Source organism: Dreissena polymorpha, chromosome 7 (genome assembly GCF_020536995.1).
Source record: "Dreissena polymorpha isolate Duluth1 chromosome 7, UMN_Dpol_1.0, whole genome shotgun sequence".
In the NCBI taxonomy this organism is placed as follows: domain Eukaryota; kingdom Metazoa; phylum Mollusca; class Bivalvia; order Myida; family Dreissenidae; genus Dreissena; species Dreissena polymorpha.
In genome coordinates, this window is record NC_068361.1 from 101,688,978 (window position 1) to 101,710,938 (window position 21,961).

Here is a 21,961-nt window from a genome sequence, read left to right on the forward strand (position 1 = left end):
ACAGGAAAAAATATAAATCTACTATACGCTTACAACACAATATAATAATTAGTTTTACGTCGACAAATGCATTTATTTATAACTATTTTACATAATAAGCAAAGTGTATTTTTAGTAAAACAAATAACAGAGCGATTATAACCAGTCCTTTAATGAATTTTTCTTAAGTTATATTATACTGCGAATGAACCGTAAACTCCTGCAAATTGTTTGTTTTTGTGTATGGAATGTAGGTCAAAGGTGAGCCCTAAAATGTATATAAGCATTTCCCTAGGTATAACCAATTAGCTGATCATTCATGTTAAATATCAATTCACTTGTTTGGTATACCTAACTCATTATACATTGCTTCACCCACTTAATTATATATTATTATAATCATTTGACATGTTGTATCTTTACATATAGCGAACTATGTATACTTTTGTTGTTTACTCACCTCGCGCTTCGAATCCGTTGACCCAAAGGGGATATGCTATTTGTAGATTAGACACACTATCCATCGGCATCAACCAGTTCAACATGTTCTGACCGTGTTGTCGACATGTTATGTACCCGTCATACCACTGCTAGATGGGTTTCCTATAAAATCGGCCTCTGAAAAAAATAACAACACTAATACTAAACAAAATAAGAAAATACCTAGATCATGCATTGTTCGTTCGATCGTCGTTTATCAGTTTCATTTACCCAACATAAATACGGTTAAGTTTAAGCTTATACTTCGAAAGCGCCCTCATTGTTATGTTTCCGAAAGGACTAAAACATTTTTGTCAAACACACGACGTCTTCTTGACAACCTAAACTGTTGACATATTTTTTTAAAACGATAACCTGTTTTGCCATACACGAAACACGTTGATCAGTTTTCAGATTCCTCATACCTCACTTCAAATTTCCTTTCATTCATCCATGTTTGGAGAACCAAACTGCATCAGTCATCGTTATATTTGGCAATACATTCCGACACAAGGAATGGTCGTACACGACAATAATATGTCCCTCCGACATTTCTTAAGAACAATCATTTTTAGATACTCAGTATTTATAATGTGTTTTTGCTAAATTGTTTTAATGATCCAGAAACGGAAATTTGGTTATTGGAACCATACCAATATCTTTGCTTTGTCCTTCTAACACTAACATCTTAAACTAAACTAGTAACCTTACATATCCGCAGTAGTAGGATCTTTTCGTCACTTAGGCGAAGAAGAGTTGCTGTTCGTTTCGGGACGGTATCGGGTAAAAAAGTAAACAAATCAAACGAAAACCCGTTCTGCACATTAGCTCGCTGTAATCATATTATTTACTGATAATTTAATTTAAATTTACGCATGCAACGATATAAATTAGTATATATTTTGTATTTTAATTCTGCCTCGTTATATGATTATGCGACCCTCAATTGTTCATCAGTAAACGTTTAGAGACTCTGATAATAACTGTCTGCTTTGAAAACTGTGCCTGTTTTATTATTCAATTGGTACCCAACATTTTTTCCTATGCTGTTAGGTATTTCATGATTTATAGTCAGTAATGATTGTGTTTATTCTGATTTCATTTCAAGTCGGTAAATCTTAAGGCAATTACCTGTTAATGATTAAAGCAAGTAAATCTTATGTGCTTGCATTTTTTTGTATGAATTATTAGACTGAGTGTCTCCTTAATGTTTGTTTTTCATATATACAGTGTAGCTTGTTAGAGAATCGTAATTGTATTGTATTTAAATTGAATAATGTATTACATCTAAATTTATTATTGCAAATCTGGGGGAGGTATCATTAATTTCACTTTTTTTAATAAGCAACCAAAACATGGATATTTGTTCAAAATTGAAAAAGTTATCTTTGTTAAAATATGAATTACCATTGTCATGAGCTCATAGTAATGTTATTTTTATGTATATAAGACTTGAAAACAGTGATGTTAATGGGGAATTTTTATACTACTTTCAACTGTAATTTGTAATGAATGTAACATAGGTGGGTTAAATAGGATAGACCTATGTTCTTTTGAAAAAAACATGAATATAACATAGCTTAAGAGATAAGTGTAAGGCGTGGAAAATATTATTCAACATCATTAATGAATTTTAATACATATTTTAATAATGGTCAAATGTTTGCAGAAAATATATGTTTTACACTTGAACAATTAAATTTAGCTCAACATCTTGAAAACGTATATATTGTACAGTGAAAAGTGTCCAATAATAAATTGTGATTATATTCTGGATATTCCTCTATTTTATAATTATAATTTTAAAATTAACATTAGCAATAGTTGGATTACAAGTCTATAGGAAAGTGGTATTAATTTTGTGAGACATATTATTATTAAAGAAATTGTTATATTTTGAACGAATCTTTGGATAGACATGAGAACAAACTAAATGTTCTATTGAACCAAGGATAATTACATAATACATAAAAGTATTGCAAATTTTGAAGACATATCTAATTTTGACAAAAATTCCTCATTGACCTAGATATCCAACTTACATAAACACAATATTAACAAAGCCTAAAGAATAAAAATACTTATTAAAATTAATTCAACACTGTGACATTCCAGTAAGTATTACACAATGGAACGCAGAATTCCTAAATATTGACTGGAAAATGTTCATGCACTCTTGTTAAATCTTACTAAAGAAATATATCAGATGGCGCCAGTACAGAATAGTTCACGAAATCTAGTGATGTCTTATTTTCAAAATGAACATTATTGCCAATTATCTATGTAGCATTGTTGTAATAATGAAGTAGAAATTACTATGCATTTCTTTCTGTACCACCCCATTTACCGCCAAAATTATTAAATTTGGTTGTTGAGAGTAATTCGTAGAAGTATACCAAGCACACATTTTCATATTAAATGTCAGGTTATAACAAATGAATGATATCCATAAAGTGCGACTAGAGATTTAACGTAATGTTTTTTATTGTCAGAGGAAATTAATTAGTCCTACACAGTATGGATTTGGTAAATAGTATGAAAACACACGTTTGAAATATACAAAATACAATTAAGGGGCCTTTTCACAGAATTTGGCTTGTATTGAAGTTTGATATTAAAATGCGTTATATTGATAAATGTAAACATTGGATATTAAAAGCTCCAGAAAAAAAAGTATATAATTAAAGAAAGAAAAAGGTAACCTTCAACGGGGCTCGAAGAATTTCGCTTAGATCACTCGGCAATCCGTGCTCATACACTGAGTAATGTATTTTATTCTTTATACTTTATTTAAGCAATCCTCGTAGCATCAACAAATATAACGACAACAGCATAACTCTCCAAATTATGCAATCGTTTCGCGTTGCAACGCTTTATAAATTTCTGGTTTTTAAATGGTCAAAAGATGCATATAATGGATATTTTTTATATAATGGTATATGTTCAGTATTACTGTTTCCTCACAAGTATCATAATTACATCGAGAATTTGCGAATCTGAACATTTTTTTTTATTTTGTCAATTACAAAAACGTGCAAATGGCGCCTTTAAAGCAGAAGAAAGAAATGTGGATCTGGTCCGTTTGTTAAAATACTTACTGATGATCATAATATTAATATTATTTATTTAAAAAGTTTTGTGTGAAATCTGCATTATAAGTTTATTTTACACAATTTAATTCCGCATGCTCTAATTACTTTTCTTAAGTGTAACATGTTATTGATAAATGCTCTAATACAAATTTGTATTCAAAACTTAATTGTGTGTATGTAAAAGGTAGGTTATTTTACGATTATTAAAATACAAATAATATAAAAATTGTACAATAATATATGCAGATAATTATATTATGTTGTAATCATGAAGCTGTACATGAATACTCTGTATATAAAATGCCAGACTAATATATGGAATTTATATTGCTATATGCAATTCTTGTATGCATGTAATTTTCTATAGAGAAAAAAAACTTTGCACACATTAAAACAGTTCTTTGTATTTTATATTCTTGCAAAATGCTGTAAACCCTTACACAAATGCAGATTTTAACCGTCCCAATTTTAAGCGATTGCAGATTGCAAATTAAAATTGAAATACATTAGGTCATCCTCTATAAAAAGCTAATCATTAGTCATTCCATATACTCCCCATGTCATTAAAGATTGGAGACTATAAGGAATGAGTCGAATTAGAATATTGCAAGGATTTCACTTGGTGTTTGTCAATATATAAGATTGATTTGTAACCATAATTTGAATTTACACCTTTTAAGAGTCTAATTAACACGATTTTATTAATGAAATAGCAATAAGTCCATATCGAATTATCATGTAAATTGTTAATAATAGTAAATTGAAAATTCCTGTGCTTCAACCGGGGATTGAACCAGGGTCGTCCAAGTGGTAACCAGAAACGTTTTAACCGCGTCATTAAGCAGCTAGCTCATCAGCTAGGCTGTTGGAAGCTTTCTGATTGACTACAATATTATCAGCTATATTTTTATTCAACAAATCACTCCTTTACTAATGTAACATTGTTTACTGTAAGTGGGTAACACAAGTATATGACAATATCAAAATAATTGCAGGTTGGTATATCCTCCTTCCAAACAAGATATTTATTTGTTGAAATAACAATTGTTTGTTCCTATTCATGTTATAATTCATCATGATATATGACAGACACTTTTTTAAAGTTCTGGAGGGGCTGTACACATTAACGCTGCTTGTTTCATGCTGTTGTAAAACTTTCGATGACGTAAATTCTCATTTTGAAGATTCTTACGGTCGACAGAGTTAGGCACGATATTGTCTAAGACGTGGTCGGAACAAAAATGTGTGTAAAACGTTGGAATCTAATTCTTCCGGTTATTTTATCTAACCCAGCGTTATCTAACATATTCGTCCTTTATTAATTTTTTTTTCAGAAAATGTACTGACTCCACTGCTAAATTTGTGACATTAAATTATGCAGCAGTAGTATTTTCAAATTGTTTATATTTAAACCGGAAGTAGGTATAAAAGCGTCCCGCACGAACGAAAACTCTGTCAAGACGGAATTACGAAAATCCGGAATTAAGTCTTCATTAACGACCGTGCTCAGTCATATCAGTCTGGAAGCGGACCAATTGATAGCCATTAATGTGTTATCGAATCACATATGCAATGGTTCGTTTTGACTTGGAATACAGGTAACATAGCCACAATATTAATAAAAATGATTAATCGGAAGCAATTTACGTACCAACGCCAGAACCTTACTATTGGTCCTACTTGGAAGAATAAAGCGAACAATGCCTGCGAGTATATGCGGTCGACTGTACAAATGGACCCCCGCAAAGTAAAGCTTGACGAAATACTCCCGCCGAGGCATTTCAAATTTTGAATCGATACCACACTTGTTTTTACATAACTAAGCTACAATATACTCCTATAGCAATATAATCAATCAATAAACTGTCAAATATTTCACTTTAATGTGCATGTCATAATATGTAAACACTAACACGAAGGCATTTAAAAAATTGAAATATGTGATAAACGTTACATTCTTTAAGGATACTTAATAATTTTGGAAAGACAAAAAACAAGCTAATGAACAAGTGCGAAAGTGAATACCGACACAAAGAAAATTTTCAGTTTTAATGAAAGTGATGCAACCATTAATTAGTATAAAATATGTTAAATAAATGATATCATAAATAAAATCGGACAACTCTTAATAACAGCACTTGCTCACATCCGGGCAACATGACAATTAAAAGAAAGTCACATGTTCTGAAAATAAATGCGTTCAAACGGGTGAAATAAAACTATTGAATAAGAAAACTGTTTAAAATATCGGTTTATTTATGGATAATCAACAATCCAAATCAACAAAACAAAAAAGCGTTAAATAGACCCAAGCTCAAATGTTACGCCGGCATAGAAAAAAAATAAAATATTTCAACATGAAGATATGAACACTTCTTTGTGATTAATATGAAATTATAATGCGATCGAAATTGTTTCTATATCGCAATAAAGGGATTTGTTAACATATTCCCCTAACCTTTAAGTGTCACAAATTGTATATTCTAACACATATTTATTTTAAGGAATTTTCTTTATTTTTGAACAATAATGCAATTTGACTTACCTAAAACTCCGATAATAAAAGCCAGTAGGAATCCTTTATACGCTGCTTTACATAGCGGTCGCAGGCTATTAAACCCAGACTTCGAAACCCCAGGCATATCGTAGACAATGTCCATTCTTCTATAGCAAGTGTTTACAAATACAAATATTAACTCCAGAATGATTGTTAAATACGCTCGTAATATTCCATTGCTTCGTTGATTATTTTCTTCCTAGTAAACTTGTATCTTCCGTACATAAAGTGTTGAATTGAATAACACTTTATGAACGAATAAGAACCTTCAGTTTTATTTCCGGAGTGAAGATGGAGAGGATTTATTTTCGCAATAACATTGTTTATCGACAAAATCAACCTTCATTAATTTTGATTTAGAGCCCTTTTGTGCTTATGCCGTAACGTCAAACTTCAAGAGCGTTGTTTATTTGCTGTCATAAAAACTAAAATTTTGATTGTTAGCTTTACTTAATTTTTTTTTATATGATTCCTGAATTTTTGTTTTGAAAAGAGACTTCCTTAAAACGAAAAATGCTATAAGAGAGGAAAGTGTCGTCCCTGATAAGCCTTTGTGTACTAATCTGGGTCGACACTTTACATACAGACCTTAAACCAAGTTTTTCCAAGAAAATGACTTAATTATGGCAGCTCTCTAATAACAATTTAGGAACATTTTTGCCTTGTTTTAATGTTGCAGCAACAGTTCATAACATAATTACGTACAGTGGGCAAGACTCGCGTACACCTCTGTATGATCTTTCTTTGACCTTTACGCTTTCGTTCACGTCACATGACTACACACGGTCATCCAGATATGAGTGATGCCTTCAGTGTAACAGCAAGAGGTTCAAACAACACAATGATTTTTTTTGCAGAGAGTGACTGCAAGGCAAGTGTAGGACTAACGAAATATTTTGACAGCAGCAATATGAGATTTTATATTAAGTGTTGGGTTGTATATGTTGGTCTGTATCGTATAAAGCAAGAAGATGGTAACACTCTTAATATTGCAATTATGGTATTACCGCGAAACAATTTACCTTAAAAATGTTAGCGTTAATTCTGGTTTATCCGAAGCCATGTTGTCAATAATGGTATTTTTTATCAGCAGCCATATCTCGTTGTATTTGCCGTTGGTTTATAGACCAATTAACTACAGTAGCTGAAATTCAGAAAAATGCAGACCAGCAATTTGTTACCGAAAAATGCATTATTATTATTTAAGATTTGTTTTCGATTTACTTTAAACCTAGCTCGATTGCGACAAAGTTTTGGTTTATTGAAAGCTCTCGAGTCAGTTCCCTGGATAGAGCAAGATCTTGGTGTCTTTATAGAGGTTTAAAGAACGCTCTCAAATTGGGGATTGAACCCGTGACCTCCCGGTACCTAAGCGGACATTATATCCACTACGCCACGTCGACCTTCCTTTCAATTATTCCTAGCTTATCGGCTAACAAACAACGATTTAGAGTTGGGATGCATAGGGTTTGACCAATATCATTAATGCGAACATAAGTTCGAATCAAACAAGATTGTATTTACATTGGTTCTCTGGAATTATTTCAGCTTTTTAAGTGGTATTACGACGGTTATTTGGCTCTATGTTCATGGAAAAATAAAAAAGTATCATGTTTAAATGCAAAAAAATACTGACATCATTTAAATTAAGATCTTATTTAATGTGATTATATTATTAAGAAGAGTACGCTTTTATTTGTGTCGTTTGCTGCGGTTCTTGAAACATCTGTGGACTGGACTTACTGTTTTGTCAATTTAACGCAAGGAGGCACCTCTATGGTCGCCTGTATTGTTTGTTTTACATAGTTTGATTACCATTATTAATATTATATCGAGTTTATACGAGTTTTATATCAACGTTGTATAATCGCAATCTTAAAAAAAGAGTTTTAACGAGGATTGTTATCTAAGCTCAATTACCAATCTTTATTCGGCAAAATTAACCAAATATTGTTTAGATCAATTGAATGTATAACGAACATATTTACACCGGTACCGATAACAATTCGTATGTGTTCTACTGCCAAAATTATGTATATATGTTGTACTAACAAATCTGCACATACTAATTGGGTTTTCTGAATAGTGTACATGGGATGTGTACAGTATGTAGTTTTCTGCTGACACCAAATACATATTTGTAATTTTATAAGACTTTATTTTATGGTACTACTTATTCTGAACTTGTATTCTAGTATTCATCAGCGTTCTATCTTTAAACAAATGTAATTAGATTGTATATACTCACTTTAACCTGTATGATCGCGAAGATTTATGTTCCGGTTATCCTAAACCGCTTGAACAATCACGTTTTTACATAGTTGTAACATTTTAAGTCAGTGTCTTCGTTTGATTAATATGTGTGTATTATGATTGATGCAAACTTGTTTTGTTTTAAAAGCTATCTTCGTTATTTTGTTTCTTAATTCAACTTGAATTTCATTAATTTGTGGACTCATAAACGGTGTATATTAAATGTTAATTTAAATTTCGGATTGAATTTATGCTTACAACATGTAAAAGACAATAACAGTCACCTATATTGAAACGTCGTTGTCTGCTTCCGCCATGTGGAGCTAGTTGAATATTTCACTGATAATGTACAGGCCGGTTATATGCATACAGATATTTTTGGTTTTACTCTATTGGACCGGTCCTTATTGTTTCAAATGTATACGGCCAATAGTTTTTGTTTAATCTAGCATCGTCAAAATATATATGACAGTAGGTTGGATAAACGTTTTGTTTCGTTACCTATTTACTATACACACGATATTCCTAAATCTTATAACGGAACTCAATAACGTGATTCTTCCTTACATTTTTGAAATATATTACTTTTTGTAATATGTGTACATATGATCGACATGCATACCACATTTTGGAAACTCGACCTGAATAAACACAATAAAGTAGAGTTGATGGTCGGCACACACATATGGGATGGGTTCGTTTACGAAGTAACATAGTATCCCTTATATTAAGTTGGTCATACATTTTATCTTATTATCAAATTTAATTATGTTTTATACTACCTGATATGTTTGGTTGTGATATAATTTATTTTTAGCAATGTTAAGGTTTAACTCTTATATTTAAACGTTTCTTATAATAAAATAAGTGTATATAACACAATCAGTTTAAATTTCCTAAGTATAGTTTCCGCTTAATGTCTTAACAATTTATCTAAAACAAACATAGATGTAACGCCGTAAGAGATTTAATCACTTGAAACTACAACTTACATTTAACTTCCTCATTTGTAGGACAATATAAACTTGTCACCTGACACGATCCGACGGCTTTAGACACTCTTGTTCATATCGTTACATTTAATTTCTTATCATTAAGCTCAAAGCCTCGTTTTGGTTGAGTCGCATGATTATAGCATTTATCAACTCGTTCCGTTCTATTTATATCTGATATAATCTTCAAACATGAACATACAATAATCAAAAATGGGAACATATAAATACATTAAAAACTTACAATTGTAATAAATAAATAAATAAGAAAATAGATAAATACATAAAACAGAAAAAATATATACAATTAATAAATAAGTACATAAAACAGAAATAATAAATATATATTTAGCTATATTTATTTTATAAAGAAGAATTCCTAGGGCTTTTAGAAATATATACAATGAATAAATAAATAGATAAATAAATACAGTAGGAATAAAACAAAAATTAAATAAATAAATGTAAATAAATAACGAAGTTCATTAATTTATTAATTAATTAACTAATTCATTTATTCATTTATTCATTAATTCATTAATTCATTAACTCATTAATTCAATCATTTATTAATTCGTTAACTCATTACTTTAGTAATATAATTATATCCAGTATTAGTTGTAAAGTCCGGTTTTGCGGGTAAATAGTAAGAACAAACGAACACTTCGTATCAAGCTATTTGCTAAGAGAAACCATTAATAAAGTAACACATGCTCGCTTGAAAGCTGTTCAAGACCCTTAAGGAGACATTGAGTTTTAATTGCTATATTATAGCTCATTAAAACATATATGCAGTCAGTGTTTGCAAATAAGTTTGCTTTTATCAAGCCGTTTCAGAGCTTTTTAAGTAAGCTTGTATTCTTATGAAAAAATAAAATAATTAAACATAAGAAATAAAAAACAGATTGCATGTGTGTACAAGGCAATTGCTTTTCGAGTAATTAGAACATAAACTAAAGGTTTTTAATAAAAAACAGTTTGTAAGATCGTTATAAATGAGTATTGAAACAATTATCTAGATAGAGATTCAAGTTCAGTTTTATAAGTGTTATGTTATTTTTAGTGAAATTGAATTATTAAGCATCGTGATATTTTCTAAGTTGAGTCGAGATAAAACTCGACACATTGCAGTGCATGCACACGTTTGTAAAATGGAAATTACGTATACTATGAATACTTGCTAACATGTGCTCAAAGGGAAAATTCACCGGACATAAATCTTAGATGAGTTTTGATTCTTTGCGTAGGCAATTAGCATCTTAATTGCTCTTGGGCGCGTGAATAGCCGTAATGGAAAATATACATTGAACAACTTTGTTTTTTGTTATGAGAAAGAATGACTGGAGCAGAAAAGCGAATAATAATGTACACGAGTTATCAGAAGAAAAGTCTAATCAGAATACCGGAATAAGAATTATCTTCAACTGCCACTAGCATATATCGTAACAGTGCAATTATGATATACAGTGTGTGACAAAGTATTTACTTAAAATACTGGCCTTCTAAAGGAACTTACATTCTAGAGACTTTTAAATTCTTTTATAATTTTACGGATCTTTGTCCCATATGCTGGCTTGAAAGGCAAGTTCAAAATGACATTTTGTTAATAGTGACTGACAAATTACAACAGTTTTCAAACCGATAGTTCTGTTTTATGTTTTAGTTTCATGTTACAAAACTATCACTCCATATGCAGCTATAAACAACTATTATCACACAATAAGTTCTTAAATAGTTTCAATATAATATATTTATATGAATTGATATAGTTTTTCTAGAGTCAAAAGAAATATATATCGTTTTTTAAATGACTACATGCGTCCTTGCTGATTTTAGAGTGACAATTGGTCTTAAACAATCACATACACTTTGCTTTAGAAAACAATTACGCACATCTTAAGCTTCTGAAGCAAAAAGTTTTTTTCATATTTCCTTACATGCTGCGGATCTAGGAACAAGTGGAAAGATACTTGTTATTAAAACTGGAAAAAATATTTGTTGAAATATATTGTTTATCATATAAAATCTGACGATAAAGACCTAATCACCAGACAACAACGGTTGTATTTGTTTGTTGTTGTTTTTTTTCTTAATGAAAGTTTGAGCTATGCAGTTATCAACATTCTACCTGATTCGTCAGTATGTTTTTATGTAAGCGTTACTTATTAGATTGCTACCAATATTTGTTTTAATTCTCAATGAAAACAAACTCTAAACTAAGGGTTTTACTTGATTTGTTAAAAATAGTATCATTGCTTATTTGGCTATTTTATGCAGTCCTTCTCTTAAATCATCAGGTTATATATCATATTATATTTTATTTTATTGTTATTATTGTGTAATTGTATATATATATCTTGTAACATATACTGTATTATCATTTATTCCTCTAAAAAAGCATCCAGCAATTGTTCGGAAACACACGCTGTCATAATGAGAGACTGATATTGCTGGTACATGACATGTCATTGTTCCAACCAGACCATGCTCTGTTGGCCAAAGTAGATGGAATTTTTACCCATGATATTTTTCCAATGAATTTCTTTTCCAATGTGAATTTTGTTTCCAGTAGGATTTTTCCCATGGGAAATTTTTACAATTTCTTAAGTCGGATAAAAAAATGTATAAACGCAAAAACAAGTATTATTCGTATTATTATTGTTTTCTCTTTTATAATCATTATCATTATTATTTTAATTATTATTATTATAATATAAAGTAGGATTAGTATTATTATTATTGATAATATTATTTCTCTGATTCTACTTCTTTTATTAACGTTTCGACATTGCGCCTTTATTAAAACAATGCAAATCATAGTTTTAACATATTTTTATGTTTTTGACAACACATTTTGAATAATAAAGTTTATGTTTATCAAAGTCAAATGACGCTGTAAATGATAACTATCATAATAATTATCATCAGCGGCAGCCGCGAAAGCAGCGGCAGCCGCGAAAAGCAGCGGTATCAGCGGTAGGTGTGAAGTAGCGGTTTTAGTAGCGGTAGTAGTAACGTTATTATTAGCGGTACTAGTAGAGGCAGTAGTGGCGGAAGAAGTATTAGTAGTAGTAGAAGTAATAGTTGTAGTAAGTAGCAGCAGCAAGTACGTAGTAGTAGTACGTAGTAGTATGAGTTGTAGTGGTAGTCAGTAGTAGTCTAGTAGTAGTAAGTAGTAGTAGTAGTAGTAGTCTAGTAGTAGTAGTAGTAGTAGTAGTCGCGTGTAGTCGTTCGTCAGTCGAATCGAAGTAGTCGTCGTCGTCGTCGTCGTCGTCGTCCCCGTCGTAGTCGTCGTTGTCGTCGTCCTAGTCGTCGTCGTCTTGTCGTCGTCGTCGTCGTCGTAGTCGTCTTCGTCGTCGTAGCCGTAGTCGTCGTCTTCGTCGTCGTCGTCGTAGAAGTTGTTGTAGTCGTCGTCGTAGCCGTCGTCGCTCTCGTCTCTCTCTCTCTCTCTCTCTCTCTCTCTCTCTCGCTCGCTCTCGCGAGCGCGCGAGCGCTCGCGCGCGCGCTCTCTCTCGCCTCGCGAGCGCCTCTCTCTCTCCGCTCTCGCTCTCGCTCTCTCGCGCGAGCGCGAGCGCGCGCGCGCGCGCGCGCGCGCGCGCGCGCGCTCGCGCGCTCGCGCGCGCGCGCGCGAGCTCGCGCGCTCGCTCGCTCGCGCGCTCGCTCGCTCGCTCGCTCCCTCGCTCTCGCGCGCTCTCGCGCTCGCTCGCTGCGCTCTCGCTCGCCGCGCTCGCTCGCTCTCTCGCGCGCTCTCTCTCTCTCTCGCTCTCGCTCGCTCTCTCTGGTTGGCTCTGGCTGCTCCCTCGCTCTCTCGCTCGCTCGCTCGCTCGCTCGCTCGATCTCGCTCGCTCGCTCGCTCGCTCGCTCGCTCCCTGTCGCTCGCTCGCTCGCTCGCTCGCTCGCTCGCTCGCTAGCTCGCTCCTCTCGCTCGCTCGCTCGCTCGCTCGCTCGCTCGCTCGCTCGCTCGCTCGCTCGCCTCGCTCGCTCGCTCGCTGGCTGGCTGGCTGGCTGGCTGGCTGGCTGATCGCTGGCTCTGGCTGGCTGCTGGATGGCTGGCTGGCTGGCTGGCTGGCTGGCTGGCTGCTGGCTGGCTGGCTTGGCTGGCTGCTGGCTGGCTGCTGGCTGGCTGGCTGGCTGGCTCTCTCGCTCTCGCTCGCTCGCCTCGCTCGCTCCTCGCTCGCTCGCTCGCTCGCTCCCTCGCTCGCTCGCTCGCTGGCTGGCTGGCTGGCTGCGCTGGCTGGCTGGCTGGCTGCTGGCTGCTGGCTGGCTTGGCTGGCTGCTGGCTGCTGGCTGGCTGCTGGCTGGCTGGCTGGCTGGCTGGCTGGTCGTGGCTGGCTGGCCTGGCTGGCTGGCTGGCTGGCTTGGCTGCTAGGCTGGCTGGCTGGCTGCTGGCTGGCTGGCTGGCTGGCTGGCTGGCTGGCTGGCTGGCTGGCTGGCTGCTCGGCTGGCTGGCTGGCTGGCTGGCTCGCTCGATACTATCTCGCTCGCTCGCTCGCTCGCTCGCTCGCTCGCTGCTCGCTCGCTCGCTCGCTCAGATCGCTCGCTCTACTCGCTCTCTCTCTCGCCGATCTCGATCTCTAGCTCGCTCGCTCGCTCGCTCTCTCTCTCCTCGCTCGCTCTCCTATAGCTCCCCCTTTTTGAAAAATCGTTGGTCACTCGAAGTCTGTGGATATCCTCTGTGTGAGCCAAATTGAACGTGCTGCAGAAATTTGGCTGAAGCTCCCAGATATTGGAAACAAATCAAATACACACAGAGTGTTAAAGAAACGTCTACCCGATATCTATGCAATGACTTACATTATACTTACAGGAAGTGAAACGTTTTCTACAATAAGCACAACGCGTTAAATTACGCCGATGCCATCAACCAATTAAGGGTCCACTTCTGATAGTTATCCTCAAATGGTTTAACCCCTGCTGTTGTTAGTCCTGGAAGTAGTACCCCTCAACATATCACCAGGAAAAGTTCCTTCCTAGCATGTTTCCAACTGCATGCCTCGAAGGTACTTCGAAAACACCTTTCACCTCTAAGAATCCTCTCAAACCAGAGCCAAAGTATAGTACGACAGGTTTTGTTAAAAATAAACAGCTCTAATAAATTGAACTGATAATCGTTAACTGTACTGAGTATCACAATACATAACGGGATTGACACCAATACTAAACTTAAAGTTGTGTCCGTGTATGAACATCGTTCTTAGAGAACAAAGATACCGATGAATATGCTTTAGACATGTTCAGCCAATGTAATCGAATACAATGAGAGAAAACATGTGTATTTATATTAACAACATTGAACTATATTGACCTTTAAGATCAGTATCTTACTTATATTGGCAATACATACTTATATAGTCATACAGTTACCAAAATGGAATTGGTATTTATAGCAATACCATTGAAACAATCTTTGGGCTAAGAGAGTATTGCATGACTTTAATATAAGTGTTATATACATAGAGGTTGACTTCACTTAAGTTATTGAACGTTAAACCTTATTTCCAGCTGAAGGCATAGGTATCGGTTTGGCAGTTTGTTTACTGTGCGATGTCGGAGCAGTAGATGTCATCATTGTATTACAAAAAGAGTTTTGTGCAATCAGTATCATTATATCATCCCATATCAATGTAAAATAGCTTAGCTGTTCATTTAAATGAAATAACCTATGAATATGACCAGGAATAATCATGAACGGCCACTATTTTAAGACATGACAAGTATATGATAGATTCGCTTTATAAGAAATGAATAACAACCTCGCCACAAATGGGTGATGTAAGGCCAAAAGGTAAATACTGTCGTATAGTTTTATTGAATTATTGCGTACAATTATAGACAAGTTTTGTTTTCAGAAAAGTATAACCATTTTTAAATACGGTCTCGACTTCAAATATTGGCACTCAGACGTGTGTGAATGGACCAGAGCAACCATATGAAGAACTGTTTTGCAGAGATCAAAGCAATACACACTATTCTGTATTCGACATATATATCAATTCTGCCGACAACAACCCTCGCTTTTATAATATAGAAAGTGACCAGGATATTTTAATTGAATCAAATGACAACAGCAATTCCGAATACTATTATAACAAGGTTTCCTAGAAAAATGCCAAATATGACTTCTTGAATAGAAAGTAATTAACATATGTGATACATAACGGAAACCATACAATTTTATTCGTTAACTACATATTCTTGAGAAAAAAATGCAAACATATCAATATACTGTTCAACCTAGTAATGCTATAAATGAAGATTGAAATATGATTCGTTAATAATATTTTTTCTAACGAAGTTTGTTTGCACTCTTCTTGTAATCTGATGAGTGTGTCCTGCTTTGTATCTCCAGTCTGTTCCGAAACTTTCATGTACGCGTGTGTTCATATTTACAAGAACACGTTATGTAAAGAATCCGATTTACTTAGGTTGGAATGCCCGAAGTAATGCCACTATATAATGTTTAAACATGCTAAACTATTTCATAGTCTAATTTTAATCAGCATGCATGTAGATACATATCATTATCGTTAGAACGGGCCAAACTTCTTCTGAATAAATATTGTTCCATGCCGTTATTTGTGATCACGATTTGCATGTCAAGCCAGGTTTAGTCATTGTTGTTAACACATTCAACAACAGCGATCGTTTGTTTGTTTGTTTTTTGAACAAAGCATCAGTCATTTCGAATTCAAACCAGAAATGTTGCTTCAAGGATCAACATGTTGTAGCTATCTCCCCTTACAACAACAGCTTATCCGACTTAGGCAGTTCATCTTGCTTAACAGTAGTGTTTTTGTAAATGTTAATTAACTAAGCCGTATTAATTAAATGACAACATGTATTTCGGCTTTTAAATACAGTTAATCAAATATGAGTCTAACATTTACACAAGGCCTATGGAAGATTGGTAGGGTTTAACTTCCTTAATTAGATATTTAATATCTATTTGCGTTTAATAACTGCAGCATTTCAATCCAAACGAAACAAAACTGTATATAAACCGATCATTAATCTTAAAATAACTAAAGGTAATTCGCCAGCCAATATGTGTTTTAACTGTGCGTTCTATATACAGGTAACACACTGGTACAGCTATGTGAAGGATTAAACACGCTTTGTGTGATGAACATTTAATTGCTGGATTTTTTACTTACTTATTTCGTATACTTAACACATACAACTATATGCTTAAAAGTATTTTGCGTAACTATACACAAGCAAAATTAAATGCAACAAACATGTAATTATACATATTTAGGTTGCTTTGGTCCTTGTGTTTCGTGTTTGTATGTTTCAGTTTAAGTGTGTATTTTTATTATTTAATCTTAACATATAACATCCGTATGCATGTGTCCATAGGACATCGAGGACCCCATATTCCCCTTTTTATTAAATATGCTTATGTGGAAAAGAAACTGATCCATTCAAGCAAGTTCACAAGTTACTATGTTTTTAAAAGTTTAACTTTTAGTTGATCGCGCGACACAGTTGTATATTGCCGTTGTTTTATCATACGATTTTTTACCGAAAACATGCAAATCGATATACACATTGGCTCGTTCACATGATTTGCATTCGGGGAAGTATTAATAGGAGTTGATACAGCTCATAAATCAAAATGGCTTATATAATGTAACTCATTCAAGTGCTGCACGTGTTATGACAAAGGACCCTCGGTCGGCTTATGCATGGAAAACAAGTGTATTCATTAGTGGATATATTTCAATTCAGGTAAATTCACTTAAGTCATTGCTTGCTCCTTTGTCCCCATTAATTTGCAACTCACCTCGTATATACGTGTTTTAATACATCATTTTACATGACTAAATCAATGAAGTACATGTTCTGAACGTTTAAACTTTTTATGTTTTGTGTCGGGTTCATATCATACACGAACTCAAACGATACATTTTAAGAACGCTGTGTATTTCGATGTGACGTCATACTTGTGAATATTATCATGTTTTACACAACTCATCTGTTATTAAATCCCACTTGAACAACTTCATCTTAAACTGCGTCTCATGTATATAACGAGCTCTAAATGATGCACATTTATACCACCTCACTCTTCGGAATGCTTGTACAACTTGATGAAATAGGGCAGTCACAACAATGCACGAGTTAAAATGTTCAATGAACTTGTATGCCTATAGTGTTATTCAACAATAACGGACGTAAAATACGAATTGAAATGAAATACTTCTTATCAATTATACCATCTAAATAAGTGAATATATTTATATTATAGTATTACACTGATAGTAGACGTTACTCATAAGACTGTATGTACTATAACAGAAAGCAAATGTTTAGTAAAAGTTACCGTTGCGCCCATGGTGATATGTTACATTTGTATTACTGCACTAGGATTTTTCCGGGTTCGATATAATTTAAATGTCCCACACCTCAGATATTGAATCTTCAACCATTATTGCTAATGCAGTAACATTCTCTGTCAATAACACTACATTATGCATCAGTAACGGGCTCTATTCTACATTTTAACGCGGTATCATACATGGGGATTTTAATTATGTGCATGCACAGTACAACGGAGTAGGGGTAGTAACTGTGAACGTGGTGCTCGATATATCGTCCATTAATACACAGTGCTTAGGAGTATCAGCACATGGTAAATACATTGATTGCTTCGTTTGTATTTGCATTATAAATATTCATAAAATAACTTAAATGTAATATATGTAACTCAAATGATATCAAAGACGAGTATCATTTTGAATTTATATTTCCTCTTTATACCGATATTCTTTTGTTATCAAATACTAAAACCAAGGTCCTAAATCGCTATATATTCTAAACTGCTTTTAAAATAAGAACTGATGTATTAAATTCAAAAGTGGAGTAATATATTAAATGCCATTGTGCATTATTAGCGCCTTATTATATACAATGTTGGTCACTTTCGTGTTACTATGAATGTGCTTATTGCTTATATATTGTCAGTTTTGTATGTATAACGATGAACTGGATTTTTTCAATTTGTATGATGAAACTTTCTGTTCTGTTTATTATCATACGTAAACGCCGATGTTAGTGTAATACCTAAATAGTAAATATGAATACAAAATTGAACGAGCATACCATCATGTTTTAACATTTTTCTCTTTAAGTAGCGCTAATGATCGGATCGTATGTTTTGAGGCACATCTAAGCATAGCCGAAGGCTTATCTTACAAAAATCATTTCCGGTTTATTATGTATTAATAAATACGTTGAACATTATTTATCAAATGGCATTATTACAGAAATCGCACGCATTGTCAACATATAAATTAGGCGCTCACTTAAACATATAGCATGCATTCGCCACAATAAACAAAACTTGCTTTTTGCGTCAGATGTAAACACCTTTAATGTTCCTTTCACAAATGGTTAATGAATTCTTACCTCATTGATAATTGCATGATATGATTTTTTAAGTGGATGCGTGAAATTACACAGAATTTACACAATTAATTTCGATTATATTCTGACAAAGTTCGTATATGTGCGATGTGCGTTATATGACAAAGTAGTTTGAACCTGGTCATTGCATCAACAATTCGCATTAAATAGCCTTTTTACGCTGAGCAAATTACCACACCAGTTTATACTATACTACTAAAGAACCTAACGTGTACGTACGAAGCCATAAATGTCTAAAAGTTAACCGGATATTTTGTAACCTTTGCAAACTGCATGAAGAATATTCACACACATACTTTATGGGTCAAAAGTCATGGGGGTAAAATGGGTTAAAATGAGGACATGTTCACTCATTTTCTTAATAACATTCGACGCACTTGCTACTAACTTTTGTCCCAGGGTTCAGATCAAAATTCCAAATAGTGCACCGTCGCACATATGCTTATAGCTACCATGTGTGCAATTTCAAAGGTGCTAGTGCTAATAGTGTAGGAGGAGATAGTGGCCGACCACGCCCACCCAAAATTTTGTTTTAACATAACTTCTTCATTTATTCACCAATTTACTTCAAATTAATACTGCACATCTCTTATGACAACACGGTCTCTCGACCACCCATGTCCACATTACCCACCCCAGGGCCAGTGATAAAGGAAAAGGCAGCTTGTTTCCCGTCTTCTTTCAAATTCATCGAGAGGTCCACGGGTCCATTTTGTTTCGTAATCACATTTTTTCGTACCCATTATTTGTCCAACCTAATTTTCTTCGCACCCAAATTTGTCTTCGTACCCAAATTGTGTTTCGTACTCATTTTTTTATAGTACCCCAATTTGTTTGGTACCCATTTTATTCGTACTCACATTTTTGTTCGTACCCAAATGTTTTTCGTACCCAAATTATTGTTTTGGCATAATTCTTTCGTACCAAAATTTTCGTACCCACATTTGTGTTCGTACCCAAAATGTTCGTACCCACATACACAATTGTGGTGATGTAGATAAACTTTAATTGATGCTTTTATATCTATCCTCTTCAAAAGAATCGTCACACCAGAACTGTCAGTACTTTGATTCTTATTTGTCATTGATTTTCCTCACGCTACGAACTGGAGCGGGGGAATTATGTGGTTATCTCCGCTGTTTGTCCGTCCGTCCGTTCGTCCTGGCCATTATCTTATCCTACACTATTAGCACTAGAACCTTGAAACTTAAACACATGGCAGCTATGATTATATGTGCGACAGTGCACTATTGGGATTTTGAGATGACCCCTGGGTCAAAAGAAATGGGGGTTTGGATGGGGCCGGGTAAGAGATTTTCACTCATTTTTTAGGTTATTTTACTTTAACTTTTTCATTTCTACACCGTTTTACTTCAAATTGAAACTGAACATTTCTAATGACGATACGGTCAATCTCAACTACATATATGCATGGCCCCATTACCAACGCTGGGGTGCCCCGCCTACATAGACTACACCCACCCAAAATTGTGTTTTAACATAACTTATTCATTTATTCACCAATTGACTTCAAATGAATACTGAACATCTCTTATGACAACATGGTCTATCTCGACCATCCATGTTCACATTACCCACCCCAGGGCTTCTTCCACACAGGTCACACCCGTCCAAAATTGCCTTTTACTATCACTTCTTCATTTCTACACCGATTCACTTCGAATTGATACTGAACTTTTCTTATGACAATACGGTCAATCTCAACTAGGCATGGTCCCATTACCAACCATGGGGCGCCCCGCCCACATTGGCCACGCCCAGCCAATATTATGTTTTAACATAATTTCTTCATTTTATTCACCAATTGACTTCAAATTTATACTGAACATCCCTTATGACAACACGGTCTATTTCGAGCATCCATGTCCACATTACCCATCCCAGGGCCCCACCAACATAGGCATTGACCACCCAAAATTGCCTTTAAATACAACATCTATGCGCCGTGGGGTAACTCGTCGACCTCTGTCGCGCCATTTCTTTTGTTATATTAATGTATTCTTCAACAGCTTATTTTAAACAAGCGTCCGATAGTTTACAAACAGGCTTATGGCTACAATGGTATTATGTAGCGACACGTTGAAACCCAAGAAACGTAACCATGTGGGAAACGTTCGTGACAGCAACGGCTGAAGAAATGTAATTTTGATTAAACTAGAAAAAACATGTAAAGATACACTAAACTTATTCGATACGGCCAATAAGAACATAATGGCAATGTAACATTCACCGTGTAATTGGTTGATATGTTATGGCACTTATATGACTGCATATACAATGTATTAAAATGTTTGTTACTGGCGTCGCTTATTCGCAAACGTTGGTGTTAAACCTGATCGACTGTATGCATTAGCCATCATGTTTCGAATATACTAAATTGATAAGTATTCTTGTAATCTGATGAGTGGTTCCAACGTTGTATAGGCTGTTGCTTCGGAAAGATTATTGTATGCATGTTTTCATTTTCCCCAAAACATATTTATGTTAAGAATCCCATTCACTAAATTGGGAATACAATACATATAAATGCTATTTTATTTAACAACAACGTGTCATATTATATCATAATCTTCAGTAAGTGTACATTCATGTTGGCGTATAAATTAAACTAAACAAACACCTTTTTATTAAAAATGTCCTTTGGTGTGCTAATTCTATTAACGAGAAACCGTAAAACACTTCTGAAAACTAAATATGGTCAACTATTTTAAGGAATGTTCGAATGAATGCAAAGACGTTGGAATGTACAGCAATTGCCTTATGATACTAAACTCGATTTCGTTATGCGATATTTATTATCGAAGTTTGTGTACGGTGTATGTATCAAGCCTTGTTTATTTTTTATTTTTTTTTGCTCAATCAAATGAGGCGATTTGATTATTTTGGTAGCGAACATTTAAAACGATTTAAGTCAAGTACGAATTGAGACCATCAAATGTTGTTTCAATAAACAGTATACCGTAGCTATCTCCCTTTACTACAACAATGTATCGTTGGTGAGATGTTTATCTAGCTTAATGCAAGTAGACCAGTAAGATCTAGATCTGATCATTAACTTACATATAACGATAGGTCTTACACCGGGTACTTTTTTGTTTATTACTGTGCGAGCTTTATACAGGTAACGTAATGGTACCGCTATGTGCAGTCGTATTGAT

General features: G+C 34.6%; 1 protein-coding gene across 1 annotated transcript in view; it reads right to left on the reverse strand.

The window, feature by feature from the left end:
• The window catches only part of LOC127839979 (uncharacterized), a 10,334-nt gene extending 4,123 nt beyond the window's left edge, over nucleotides 1-6,211 (reverse strand). The window contains exon 1 of the mRNA XM_052368369.1: nucleotides 6,097-6,211. Within this exon, the coding sequence (XP_052224329.1) occupies nucleotides 6,097-6,211 (115 nt within the window). The remainder of the gene's footprint in view (nucleotides 1-6,096) is intronic.
• Between the last annotated feature and the right edge of the window lie 15,750 nt (nucleotides 6,212-21,961).